This window comes from Alligator sinensis, unplaced genomic scaffold (genome assembly GCF_000455745.1).
Source record: "Alligator sinensis unplaced genomic scaffold, ASM45574v1 scaffold154_1, whole genome shotgun sequence".
Taxonomy (NCBI): domain Eukaryota; kingdom Metazoa; phylum Chordata; order Crocodylia; family Alligatoridae; genus Alligator; species Alligator sinensis.
In genome coordinates, this window is record NW_005842072.1 from 587,943 (window position 1) to 602,870 (window position 14,928).

The window sequence follows — 14,928 nt, forward strand, 5'->3', positions numbered from 1 at the left end:
GGGGGGGGGGGGGGGAGTAGGAGAAAAAACCTGTTTAAAAAGATTGTGAATACTTATACTGCTTTTTCTTTCCAATCTAACAGCAGGAAACTGCATACTTTTTAGCAGCTTACACAAGTTTTACTGCATGTGTAGACAACAGCAGAGCCAAGATTCTTCATAGGTAGCTAGGTCTAATGGTAATAATGGAAACTTCTATTTCTCTAGTGCCCTTTATCCAAGAATCTCAAAGCATATTAAAAAGTATCAATCACAGCTCAATTCTCCTGAGATGTGAGGTATTTCATCTGTTTTAGAAAATCAACCAAAAGGTACAAAAAAGGTAAGAGACTTGCTCAGGTTTACACAGGCAGTCAGCAATAAAGCCAAGAATGGAGGCCAGTATTCTTAGGGCCAGAGTTTTAGAAATATTTGGGTGCCTAAATACTTAGTGGGATATTTAAAGCACATTGGTGCCTAATCCTAGCTGAAATGAATGGAGGTTAGATGCTTACACAATGCCACTGGGTGCCTAATAGGGCTGGCTGTGTGAAGCTTCAGTCCCTGATTCGATTCAGCAGAGATTTGGCCCAATTCAGCGGCCAAATCTCTGAATCCGAACCGAATCAGAGGACCCTTTAATCTCTCCAAATCAAATCAGAACCCTCCGAATCGATTCGGAGAGATTCAGCGATTCGACCACAGAGACAGTTTTAAATGTTTTTTCTACATACCTCTAAGTGGCAGGGGCTCATGAATGCTGTGATGCTGGGGTGGATGGAGTGTCCCACAGAAGCATGGCGGGGCCCCCAGCACGCTCAGCAGCAGACCCAGAAGTGGACAAGAAGCACTTCCTGTCCACTTCTGGGTCCACCAGGAAGCATGCAGGGGGGGCCCCCGATGCCCCTCCAGTTCAGTGACTGGTGCCTCCTGGGTTTGGGGGGGACACCCAGGCTCCCTCTGTGACCAATTGCGGAGTCAGAAGGCTGTGGGGGGGGCCCCCTGTGCTCTCCCCAGCAGACCCAGAAGTGGACCAGTCCACTTCCAGGTTCACCACCAAACACATGGGGGGACCGGACCCTCCCTGCACTCCTGTGGGATGCTCCATCTACCCCAGCATCGCAGTGATCATGAGCCATGCCTGATACCTCAAGGTATGTAGAAAAAACTTTTAAAGATGTGTCTATGTCCGAGTCGCTGATTCTCTGAATCCACATTGAATCTTCAGATTCAAATTCAGCCGAATCAAATCAGGGACAGTGATCTGAATCAACTAATCGAATCACTGTCCCCTATTCAGGCTGAATCTGAATCAAATAGGGCCCATTTGCCACACCCCTAGTGCCTAATACTTGAGAAATGCTTCTGAATGCACTTAACTGACAGCATACCATGATCTATGACTGAACAAATAATTAGATGTTAAACAGTAAAATATCCAGGTGCAAAGATAAATGCAAACATTTCTAGCCAAAACCCCAAATGTTAGCAGTCTCTGACATGAGAAGTATACAGATCCTGAAATAGCAATTTCTTGGCTTAATCTAATGTTAAATTAAGCAGTTTAGAACTCAAAATGAGCCTGCCATACTGGCAACAGAGGCACCATGAACTACAGCAGTGCAGCCTTGCCTGTAACATTATTGTATGATGTGAACCAGGGAGACAGATTCCTTGGTTGGAAGGCAACTTTCATGAAAGTCAAAAGAAGTTGAAATTGTTCAACCACCTTTTGGACTAGGGTTTTTTTGGAGGATACAAACTTCTGTATGGGTGCAAAGTATTAAGCAGGATCATCTTGTACTTAAGATGTCAGACTAAAGCTCATAAGACCCAAGTTCAGTTTCTGGTTCTGCCAAAAGCTACCTGAGTGACCTTGAGCGAGTCACGTGGGGTGCTAACACAAATGACATTTTGTCGCATGATCAGCCACTGAAAGTGCTCCACAGCCATGCCCTTGCAGAAGTTCATAGCTGCAGAGTGCTTTAAAGGGCCCAATCCCACAATAATATGAACCTTCATTATATGAGGGTTCAGATGAAGGCACTCTGAAGTGGCCTGCCTTCATTAACTTATGTCATCATGCTCCAGGAGCAGGGCAGTGCAGCCCTGCTCCTGGTGCTGTTTTCAGAATGGGGGGGGGAGGGGTGAGAGGAGAGAAAAGTGGAGAGAGCTTGTTCTGGGGGTTTCCCAGCTAGCACTGAAGGGTGGGGTGGGTGAGCTGGAGCCCTCCCACCTCAGGGGAGCTCCAATCCCCCATCCCACCCTCCAGCACCAGCTGGCCAACCCCCAGAATGAGCCACCTCCACTCCCTTCCCTCCCTCCCATTCTGAAGACAGTGCCCAGGCTAAGGTGGGGAGAAGCAGGGCTAAGGGAGAGTGGCTTCAGACTCACAGCTTCTCTAAATTGCAGCTCAATCCCCTAACCCCCAGTATGGAACAGCAAACATCTGTTGGGTCTATAACTCATGGCATTTCCTGTGAAGCGCTGTGAGTTACAGTGGGGAACCACACTTCTGTCTACGCCCTTGGTCTGTATAAAGTGATCATGTGTGTAAAGTGAGGGTATTAATAGTCTTTCCTACTTCACAGAGTTACTAATAGCAGAACTGTTTGTTAGGTACTTTAATGCTATGATTAAGGGAATGAACAGGGACATAGGCAGACAAATGCTTCCTTACCTGTAGCTCTGGTTTTCCATCAATATAAACTGTATTGTTGTTAACCATTTCCACTATGGCAACACCCAGATTACACCTAATTCCAAAAGAAATACAGAAGCCCAGGCCACTCATTATGGCGATGATATAGCGCTTGGGCAGTCCACAGCAGTAGCAGCCAAGCAGGGGAGATTTGTGAGTGGTTGCTTGCACAGGCCTTCCTTCTTCAGTTAGCTCAATGTGGTCTTCCTCTGCATTGGTGCCATCAAGCTTCCTAAAAATGCAAGATGGTAAAAAGAGAAATTAAAATAAATGAAAGATTCCATCTATAAAATTTGCTGACATGGGCATGGCAGCAACACATTCCTCACAACCCCCATGGCTATGTTCTTTTTATCTCTTAGTATAGAGTAGTGCATTCAAAAATCAGTTCCACTTTTAAAGAGATGAATCTTCCAACACTACTTGAGATATTTCAGCATGCAAACTTCCATGTTTACAGGTCTGAATCAGATAGCAGGACATCAGATTGGCATGCCAGGAATGCTTGTGGGAAAGAAAACTGTATTGAAGTCATTAGAAATTATAAATAACACCATCAATCAGCGGAAAAAAAACACATTGGTAATTAGAGCAGGGCTTATTTTTTCTTTCTGGAGAAGTAGTACATTTCTGAAAAATGGCCTTTTACTTATCCCAAAACTACTTGTGAATTTGTGTCTAATCCATCCGTTTCAGCTAGGGAAAAAATATTTAGAGTTAGATTGCAGATACAAGAGGGATCAACCGTTTACATCTCAACATCTCAGGGGGTTATAGTACTTAGCTAGGGTGTGGGAGACTCGGGTTCAAATGCCTCCACTACCCGAAATGATTTAAACCATAATAACACAGGAACTACCATTTAGTGGATATGACAATAGATCCATCTTGCCCAGTATCCCATGTCACACAGTGGCAGAGAGTGGATGCTGAAAGTGAAGGTAAATGAGGTATAACCAGGGTTTTTTCCACTGTTCCTCTCTCACTTGTAGCCCCCAGAATTTAAGGTCTAGCAAGTTCTGATTCAGAAGCCATGCCCTTAACTCCCATGCTCAATAACTACCAATGCACATTTCTTACAAGAATTTGTCCAGTACTTTTTTGAATCTGATTAAACCACGTCTGGACAATTATTTTGGCTGGAGTACCACTTCAGGAGTTTGAGTAAGCTGGGTCAGCACCCCCCACCCCACCAACAGCTAACCAAAACTCCCTAAGGGGCCCTCTGTGCGCTGGGATGAGGCCACAGGCAGGTGGAGAGTAGCATCTAGTAGTGGGATGGGCAGGTGAGTGTCAGGGCCAGGGCTAGAAATGGGATTGTGAGGTAGTGACAGCAGGGGTACAGGGCCCAGGGCAGAGCTATGATCCTCTCCCCACATATCCCTGAAATGGGTGCCAGCTCCATAGGCAGCGGTGGGGTGTGTAGGGAGTGGATCACAGCTCTGCTCTGGGCTGTGCTCCATGCTGTCACAGTCCAGTGATCCCAGGGCCTCCATGGAGACTGGCTGGGACCTGTACAGGCAGGGCGCCCAGCCAGGCAGATGGGATAGGGCCATGGGCAAGTGGGGAGCCATGTCTAGGAGCAGGACAGGCGGATGGGGCTGGGGATTGGGATGGTGACAGTATGAGATCTGGGCAGAGCCACGATCCAATCCCCACACACTGTTGCCCACAGAACAGGTGCCCATCACAGGGACGTATGGGGAGCAGATCCTGCCTCTGCCCTTGGCCCCACACTGTCACTGCCCTGTGATCCCAATCCCAATCCCCAGTCCTGCCCACCTGTCCCACTCCCAGGCACCCTATCCCATCTACTCGGCCATGCACCATGTTTATGTGGGTCCCAGCTGGTCACCATGGAGACCCTGCCTGCTTCCTTGGTCCAGCACCCCCAGCAGTCAATGCGGGGCAGACGGGTCAGGGTGCCTGGACAGCACGTTGGGTCCGGCAGCAGCAGCCGGGAGGAGCCATTGCTGGGGCTGCTGGGAAATAGAGTCCAACCACTGTGTCACCCCAGCCCTGGATTGGCCCCCCCACACACACCTGGGGTAGGCAGTACCAAGGGACGTGCTGCAGGCTGGACAAAATGCCTTGGCAGAAAAAAATCGAACCCGCAGGCCATATTTTGCCCACCCCTGGGTTAAACAGTTAGCTTCTACAACATCTTGTGGCAATCTACACTTTAATTATACACTGTCCACATCTAAACAAGTTGCTGACTGTGCAGTAGCTCATTACTACTGTGCAGTAGCATCATGTGGCATGAAGCATGATGTGATGCTACTGCGCAGTATTAACAAGCTACTGTGCAATCAGCACCACCTAAAAGCTGTTCAGTGACACTAATGCACAGTAACTCCGGTTACTGTGCAGTCATTCAGTACTTGTTTATACAAGTATTGAATGACTGCACAGTAATGACTGTGCAGCCAACATCTTGTATAGATATGGCCACTGTGTAAAAGAACTTATTTTTGTTAGTTTTAAGCTTACTCTCTACTAGTTCCATTTTAGGACCCTTAGATCACATATTGTGAGATAGCAAATAATAAACCCTACTTACTTTCTCTTCACCATTTAGTATTTTGTAAACCCTTGTCATGTCCCCTGTCAAGCATCTCTTTTCTAAATTGAATTGGCTTAGCTCCTTTAATCTCTCCTCATATGGAAGCCCCTCCATACCACTAATCATTCTTGTTGCCCTTTTCTGTGCCTTTTCCAGTTCTTCTATATCTTCTTCTATATCCTTTTTGAGGTGTGTGGACCAGAACTGGACACAATATTCAAGATGTGGATGCACCATAGCTTTATACAGGGGCATAATGATGCTTTCATTTTATTATTTTTTACAATTTCTTTCTTAATAATCCCCAACATTTTGTTTGCCATTTTTAGAGTTGTTGAGCATTGAGGTGATGCTTTTAGCTATCTGTGCACAATGACTCCCTAATCCCTTTCCTGTGCGGTAGCAGCTAATGTAGAGCCCATCAGAGTATAGGTATAGCTTGGGTTACTTTGGCCATGTGCATCACTTTACATTTACTTACATTGAATATCATTTGGCAATTTAGTTGCCCAGTTAGTCAATAGTGCCAGATCCTTCCGTAGTTATTCACAATTCACTGTGGTCTTTACCTCTTTGAATAATTTTGTGTCATCTGCAAATTTGGCCACCGCACTACTCACCCCTTTTTCCAGATGACTTATGAATATTTTAAACAGCATTGATCACAACACAGGTTTCTGGTGGATCTTGCTGTTTACTTCTTTCCACCCTGAAAATTGACCATTTATACTCACTCTTTGTTTTCTATCTTTAAGCCAATTTTTAATCCATGAGTGGATGTTCCCTGTAATCCCCTGACTACCTAACTTTCTTAAGACATACCTTTCCTATTTTCTAAGTGACTGTTTTAGCCACTAGCATATAATCTATTCCAGGGGTGACCAAACCACAGCATGCTACAGGCGGCAAAAGCAGCTGCTGTGTGTGGTATGTGAGTCCCAGACATTTAGTAAAAAGAGGCACCACATATTACTAGGAGCAGCATGTACTACTAGGAGCCAGGTTAATCCTTCCCTGGCCCTGAAGCCACCACCAAATTCAGGGCTTTGGATCCTTGCTTGCCATATAAAACTGCAGCAGTTGAGGTCCAGATGAGGGTTAACCTCACTCTTGGCAGTAACGCTCTTATAGCATCATCCTGCCTTCACTCTTCTCCATGTGGCCAGAGATTTGAGCCCCTCTGCCTCCCTTTGAAGTGACTTAAGGCACAAACTCTATCAGGTGCATCTCTGGGAGGAAGAGGCAAATCTGAGTAGCACTTGGTGAGGAGACAATTTATGACACGCATACCAAAAAGTTGGCCACCACTGGTCTAGTCACCCCTCCTATGGAAGGTGTTCTACTCTGTATAAATACAAGTATTCATTTATGTAGAAACCATGAGAATAAGGATCACTCTCTAGCCTGGAAGTTTAGATACTCACCTGGATCCCAGTCCTTGTTCAAGTGAGCATTTATATATACAAAGCAGAGATTTCAAGCAGCCTACCCCTAAAACACTCCATAGTTTTGCAATTAAGGCACTGTTCTGAGAAGTAGCGGGGAGAATCCAACACCTCTCACCCACCTCTTGTTACACTACTGGTCATAGTCTTTATTTTAACAAGGAGTATTTCTGATAGGACTGATAGTGTCAGATTAGAATGAACTTGAAGCAGTAGCATAACTAAGGGGCAGGGGAAGAGGGGAACCAGGGCAGCAGGATGGGCTCTCACTGGAGCTGCCGTTCAGCTGCCCCATGCACTGCTATTGCCCATGGTGAGGAGCTCCCCTGATACACCTCTGACTTGAAGAGCAGCTGAGTATCGCCCTTGTTATGCATCGTTTTAAAATGGTGAATTCGGACATTAGGCTTCAATCCACCAGAATGCAGCGCAGACTTAACTTTTGTATAAAGGATAAACCCACTGAAGTCAATGAGACTACTTAAATTTAAACATAGGATTAAGCACATCACTGAATCAAAATGTTAGTCCACTGCTACAGTACAAAGCCTTTCTGTTTATATTATATGTTACCTGAAAATCTGCTCTGAAGAAATGGAGTCAGAAGAGAATGCCTTTGTTCCTGTTATTGTGAGTAACACAAAATTATGAGCTGAACTACTGACGCTAAGAGAACTGAGCTGCTTTACGAAGACATGACACGGTTTAATTAACTCTTTATGATAAAGAGTTTATTCATACTTTCTCTCAGGACTCTGGCCTGAAGCATAGCTGTAATATATTACTGTTCAATGTTACCTTTTTAATATCTACTATTGTAGGTGTCCTTTAATTTAAAACAATGACAGAAGAGAAATTATTTCAGTCATGAGTCATCTTACGTCAAAGAGATGTTCGTGGCAATACTTGAGACATGACTAGTCTATAGCATTCATTAGCCTTTTGGGCAGCATCCAGACAAAAGCAGATGTGTCTCCCCGGGGACAGGTAGCAGCAGCACACTTTGTGCCACTGCTACTTGTCCCGGGGAACGCCTGTGCCACACACACCCTGGCGCACAGGGAGTTGCCCTGAGCGGGGTAGGGGAGGCTGAGGCCAGAAACTGTGCTGGCCCAAGAAGCCCTACTTGGGGTCCTGGGGGCCCCCCGGGGCTCCAGCCACAGCAGGAAGCCTGGCCAGCAGGTGAAGTATGGCTCCAGCAGGCCAGGCTCTGGTTTTGGGTGGCACACTGCTGCCATGTGCGCCACCCTGCTTTTTTGTTGGCATGGGTTTTTTTGACCCCAGGATCTCCCAGAGTCAAAAATGCCCCCCCACCGGCTGCTGCAAGGTAGCAGCACGGGAAACGCCTGCATGTGCAGTGTATGGTGCCACAGACCCATCTGCTTTCATCTGGATGGGCCTTAGGGACTATCAGAATAGAATTACCCACAGTCCAAGTGACCACTATAATTAGGGAGTAAAATGAATGTCTGGCACAAAGTATGCTGACGGAAATCCAGAACAAAGGAGGCAACTCACGTGTAACAGCAGTTTGCTACATTTCTTTGAGCATTCTAGTTTCTCTTCACAAGTAAATGAACTTTCTTGTTAGAGGTTTGAGGGGTTTTTTCATAATGATTTGTTCATTCCTTCCATGTCCATCATAATCCCGGTGTCAGTGGTGCTAGAGTAATTGCAGGTTATAGGGAATTGGATGCACCCCCCAGTTAGAATATGGCCTGCAGGAATCCCACAGAAGGAGACTCGGTGATTTGTTCAAGGGCACACAGGGTGAGGGTGATAGGGCAAGGCAGAGCATTGAACTCAAGTCTCCAAGGTTCAGCTGGGTGATCTTTTTTCCCTGGATTCACGCAGATACAAAAGTGGGATTCAAAATTTTTTTTAATACAGTCAAGTTTACTAAACAAAACCAATGAAGCACTTAAATATTTGATATTTAAAATTATCTGTAAGAAAATAATGTTATCACTTATGTGGACAGTACTTTAAAGAAAAGAGCTGCTCCTTTAAATTCCTGCCTCCTTTAAGGAGTTTACTCAGCATTAACTACCAGCTGCTTTTCACTGGAACTTCCATAGTGTCCGGCATCTGTGTGGATGGCAAAGCAGCTGTTCTAGAGACAACACTAGTTCTTGGAAGAAATTCAAGCTTTCCTTTGAGCCTTGAGTTCTGGTAAACCTTTGACAGAACAGAAGCTGTAGGAGCAATAGCTGACTCCTTTGATTCCCATGTAGAAATCAAATACAGAGAAATGTTGCCAGGGCATGTGCCTGCATGCTGTCCCTGACTGATCTGTTTAAAACAGTGATTCCCCATCAGGGTGTCACAGCACATTGGGGTATCATGAGATGCTTGCAAGGGTGCCACGGCATGCCACACAATATTAGCATTTTTAGGTGTGCCAGTGCCTACACATGATTCACTAGATAAACCCAGAGATTTCAAATAGGAATCCATAGTGTCAAAAACATGCTGACTTGTGGTCTCTCTCAGTTGGCTGCAACAAAAGAATTGCTCTATTATTTTCCTGTAGGAAAAAAAAAGAGTGGAAGCTTAAAAGCTGGCATTATCTGAGGGGTGCCTTGAGTATAATGAGATTGAGAACCACTGGATTAAAAGTGTACTGAGGTGCTTGCGGAGAGCAGTGGTATTTTGAGAGTAAATTTATAGAAGAAATTAACATATCGTTCCCAATCCGCAGATAGTGCTCTAAACTGAATATTATGCAAATCTGTAATATAGAAATAATGGATTTAGGAGTTTCTTATGGAATTTCCTCTACCCTTTCTAATACAAAATTTGTTTCAGAATCAGGAAGTATCCAGCATTTGCATTTAAAAATGTAATGGCTAAATCACACATTCTATTTCCCATCTAAAATAAAAAGCCCCAATATAAAACAAAATAAAAGCCCCAATTCCATGCTTGCACTTAATTACAGGAGAAATAACATGGTGTGTAGTCCATCAGTGCATTGATTTGACATATTGATGTTGCTTTATTGAGGTTTTCTTTCTCTCTCTACCACAAGAAATGAGGTATGTATATAGCGTTACTGGAGATACTGGAATTTGGGTCCAATTAAGATAGGGGCAGAATTTTGGCTATGAAATATTATGTGGATCTAAGATATATTAAAAAGAGAGCATTTTTCCTGGACATTTCCTTCCTTTTAAGGATTTGTGCGGGTGGATTTTATGGTTAAGTAATTAATTTTAACAATTATTTTTCTTTTGGGAGAACTTGATATAAATTGAAATTGATCATCTGGCCCCATTGTCCAACCTGAATGAGATACCAAGATGCCAAAAGCAAAGAACATGGAAAGTGAAAAGATAAAATAGATTTTAATTCATGAGCATTGCTTTGATGTTGAAGTAGTGATTAATAGGTGAAAGTAAATAATTTCATTATCTTCTTTTAATATAACAGTCAATTATTTTCAAGAACTGTTCTTTGATTCATTTCTGCATTTCCATTTTTCTGAAGGAGTTAGGATTTTAATTAATTGCATCGTTTTCAGGCATCTGGCAAAAATTAGACTGTGACAAGGTAAAAATATCTGTTCATTCTTACACATTTTCAGTTAATTGGCAATACAGAGACATGAAAACATTCTCTCATCACATGTCTCAAAATTAAAAACGAAATACGAAGACTAGAATTTGTGCTCAATATTGATTCTGTCAAGGAACTACTTTGCTATTTATTTCAACAACAAAGACAACGTGGACCAAAAATATATTGGGCTCTAGGAAGATGTAGGACAGGTATACAGAAAACCTGTACAGCAACCTAGCCACATTTACAGACCACACATGCTTATGTATCGAAGGGGAGGCAAGGAGTTTTTTTTCTTTTCAGGCAGGTTATTTTTTTCTTTTGCTGGCATGTGATGGAAAATACAAAGCACCCTTCTTCAGGTCAAGACCCAACAAAGCAAGATAAAAACCCCTTGCTTTTTTGTGTATTTCTGGGGCTATCACGGTAACAACAAAACTCCAAATCCTCTTATGAGTCTAAAACATTTTTGAAGCTTGCTTCAGAAGTGCTGTTTGTGTTCTGCCTACTTTAATATGAACAAAGAGTTGTAGACCGTGTTCTACCTCTGCTTATCCTGTGCACGGTTGTTCCATAGATCTGTTAATTTGTCTCTTAGAATTAACATGCCCCCCACCTTCCTTTTTAATATATAAATTCCTTCTCAAAGATTTTATTTTTCTAAACATTTGGACATAAAATGTGTATGCAAATATCTCCAGAAGTCATGGCTTCCTTAACTTACTAGCTCTCTTTTGTTTGGCCTCTTCTAAATTCAGACACAAGAATAAAACTTTTTAAAACTTTAATTACAAATAGAAAAATAACTCTCAGATAAGTGCTCTTTCACCTTGCTTTACTGATTGATTTTGGTATAGAAACTAAGAGGGTTATTTTGTTTTTGTTTTTTGCAAATTGCATAAGAGTAAAGTAGAAATAAAACCATTCAGAACTGCATAGCTTCTATAATGATGGACAAATAAGAACTCAGTTGCAAATTAAATTAAATTAGAAATTAAACCAGATAGAGTTGCCTTTCCGAATAACTTCTATATGAGAGTAGGGAGCTCAGCAACACAAGACAGTGACCCATAATGTTCAAATCTCTCATCCACAGTTTTAATACTGCTAACCACACTAAAAACATTCAAGTTTCAACATAGAAAGCGTTAGCATATTTACTGTAGTATTCAAATACCGGTTATCCTAGTTAAACCCTAAGTTATCCAAAAGTGGATCTCTCTTTTGAGCTTGTTTCCTGTCTGGGGATTTCTTGGGTTACAGACATTGATAGGTGCTCCTGGCATAGATGCACCTGTACCCAATTCTACCACAGACAGGCAAAGCTTCTATAAAAACAAGATGTGATGGTGAATCTTTCTTCAGTTTCAAACAGGAGTAAAATGCACTGGTGCAATTTGTGGTTGTGAATTATAGTACATTTTTTTTGTCTGTACTACAAATGTATAGGGTTGCAGCTGAACCTGCAACTGGACACAGGTAGCTGAGACCCTCAGAGAAAACCAGGCAAGAGGTTTCACTTTACTGTTTAAGGCTTTGTATAAAGACAACTACCTGCATTGAAATGCTTCTATTTGCAGAGTTTTGAGGTTTTTCAGAAGAAAAAGTCTTTTTATTCTGAAAGTGCTAAAGCCTGCCAATTCCCTGTCCCAACACTCACTTATCCAAACTTGGAATCAGCTGAATGAATTTCAGGTGTCCAATGACATTTGCCTATTGAAGAATACACTGTATAATGCAGTTTAAACTAGTTCTGTATTGGGACAGATGTAGCTTGGGACAGATGTAGCTCATTCAAAAACAAAGTCATTTTAACTGATAAGATTAAATCAAGAATCTGAAGCAATATAATCAGTCATCCACCAAACCCTGGGAAATGAGCCCAATTCTGTCCTGGTTTACAACCTGCTGAAGTCAATAGAGCTGGATAAGGAACAAAAATCGGGGCTGAATGTGGCATTACTACATTAAAACTAAAAGTCTGTGGTTTTGGTTTACGTTCGAGTGCTGGAGAATGAACCTCAAGTGAAAAAAAAATTGATGTGTTTCAATAACTAACTGAAACCTTTCAAACCTATCCAAACTAGGTTAGGTTGTAAGGACTCCCAAGAATAAGGTTTTACTCATTTAATTTTAAATGCTTCTTGGTTTATAAATACAGGAAGAATAGACTTTCACTGAGTTTCACTACTTCCTCCTCTTCCCTTGATTATTAAAACTAGCAAGGGCAGAGGCCCATAACCATTTAAAAAGAAAAGGTTTAATACAACTTTTCTGATTTACATAAATTGAAATTTGGTTCAGTATGTTATGAGCAAAAACTTCCGCTCAGTCCTCAGTGAATTAGTTCCCTCTGTTCTCAGTATTGTGCATCAAGATGAGGGTGACAAAGAATTGAAAGCTCTGACAGGTTTTCCATGAGGCAACCAAATTCAGTGCCTACAGGCCACAGGGATATGCCACATGATGTGCCACATGACTACTAGAATAGAAAGTCTCAGTATTTCTGTTCATAAGGACATGAACAAGCTTTGTTTAAAAATACTCTAAATGGAGTAACGTTAGATAGAACTGAAAGTGGACTAAAGTAAAACTGACATTCCCAAAAGAAAATCAAAAGTAGTACATAATGTATCTGCAACTTGGAAAGTAAAAGTGGATTGTGACCTTGCCTGATGTTATAAAAGGGTTCATAACATGAAGCATGTGAGAAGCACCACTGAAGGCACTGGCACTTGCTCATAAAATATATATAAATAAATAAAGTCAATAGAGCTACCAGTATGCTTAGCATTCAGCACCTGTGTAAAGGACTGCAGAATCAGGGCCTTGCGTGATAAAATTATGCTCCAATGTCATACATTTTTCCTTTACTTAATCAACTGAATCTGTTGGGAGAAGGCAGGGATGCATGTGTGCATGTGTCTTTTGTTTATTGAAAAATAAAAATAGTTTTATTTTAAACCTCCAAAATAAGATGACAAGGTTGGATTTTATTTTCTGCTTCAAACATTCACCTACTTTTCCTTTCCCTTGTGCAAAATTGCTAACTTTTTGCTCTTGATAGAATATACGCAACCAATTTTATGAGCTGTTTTAGGCATTTAAAAAAACTACTTTAAGTGATTTAGGAGCCTAGATTTAATACTAAAAATTATTTAGGTGGTTGAGAGTCTAAATCCTTTCAAATAGCATCACTTATGCAAGTTATAAGTAGAAATCATCACTTCCAGTAAGTATTAAAAATTGTTTTTAAAACTATAGCACTTTTTCATGCACTGCATACCATTAGACTAATACTTCATAGTTTATTTTCACCTTTCTTGTTTAATATAACATGGCTTAGAATTGCTGTAATGTTACTACTTTCATATGCAAAGTTTTGCAATGAGGTGTGATCTATTTCACAAAATATACTTAGCTATTTTTTCTGCAACTCTAATGCCTGTTGTTTTGTTAACATATTTTTACTCATTGCCTTTTCTCTTAAAGAACATAAACTTAAGATTTTTTTTAACTGGAAAAAAAAGGATCTTTCTTGGAATTTTCTATCAGATTTTACCTTTGCAAATTCCCCAGAGAGTTGCTAACAGTGTTCTTCACCTCTTCTTTCCCTGGTTTGAAAAATCTCTCTCTCAGTGAATTAAACCCCTGAAAAGGCATCTTGTCTTTCTTCTTTAAGAAATCCTTTTGGTTAATAGTCACTCACAAATGCTGTCATATTTGCTCATTTCAGACTTGGGAGTCTTTGTTGTTCACCTTCTTGATCTCTGGGATAACAACCAGTTGCTCTGGGAAGGATCACAGAAGAAGAAGAAAAACACCAACACTGATCCTACAAAGCAAGAAAGTCAGAAAGAGCTCCAGTGCAAAATCTAAGAGCACAATTGCTGCAGCAATACTGTGTTTCTCTTCAGGGGCAGGCACCTTTAAAGGAGGCGGCTAGTCCAAATGCTGCAGCTGGAGGAACTGGGAATGCTGAGGTTAGTATCACTGGACCTAGTGCTGCCGTTTGCACCTCCAGCCAACCTCAGACTAACTTGCACAGGCTCATCCTCCCTCCCTTCTGCTGCATCTCTCATGTTGAGATCTTATGCAAGGTGATGCTATAGTAACGGACACAATACCTGTCCTCAAGCCACTCAAGTTTATTAATAGTATCTCATTCAAGGCAAGGGCAAGAAGTTTATTAAACATTTACAAGTTCTTTCTTACGCAGGCTGGGAATTGCAGGCTACAGTTCCCACTTGCTATTTATCCCCCTGCCCATATGATCCCCCTAACTGATAGCACCTGCCTTAATCTGCCTCAAAAATTAGGGCCTGGGGCCTCAGGCAAACAGATGCAAAAGAGTTCGGAAAGTGCTTCTATTTGAATGGGCAATAAAAGTGTGGCTGTATATTGAGGTGATGCATTATAATTTTAAAATGCAAAGTGGGTGAGAGAGATGAATCATTTCATTCAATTCAGCTTTGCTATGACAACATGGCTCTTTTAGTGCTGAGTTCAGACATGCAATCAAAGCTCTTGCAAGAGTGCAGCAGTCCAGCAAACCCAGAAAGCTTGCACACTATTGCCATAAGGCCAATGTGAAATGTTGTATTTTTGGCAACACTTGTGTTAACAAAGCTTTGGTTTTGAAAGCAATCCAAACCATACCTTAATTTTAGGCTGGT

At 41.9% G+C, this 14,928-nt stretch overlaps 1 protein-coding gene across 1 annotated transcript in view; it reads right to left on the bottom strand.

Annotated features, from left to right (window-relative positions):
• Window positions 1-13,915, bottom strand: part of SLC17A8 (solute carrier family 17 member 8) — a 39,493-nt gene extending 25,578 nt beyond the window's left edge. The window contains exons 1-2 of the mRNA XM_006023641.1: window positions 13,815-13,915; window positions 2,660-2,912 (exon numbers count right to left, since the gene is read on the bottom strand). Coding sequence (XP_006023703.1) covers window positions 2,660-2,912; window positions 13,815-13,915 — 354 coding nt within the window. The remainder of the gene's footprint in view (window positions 1-2,659; window positions 2,913-13,814) is intronic.
• Between the last annotated feature and the right edge of the window lie 1,013 nt (window positions 13,916-14,928).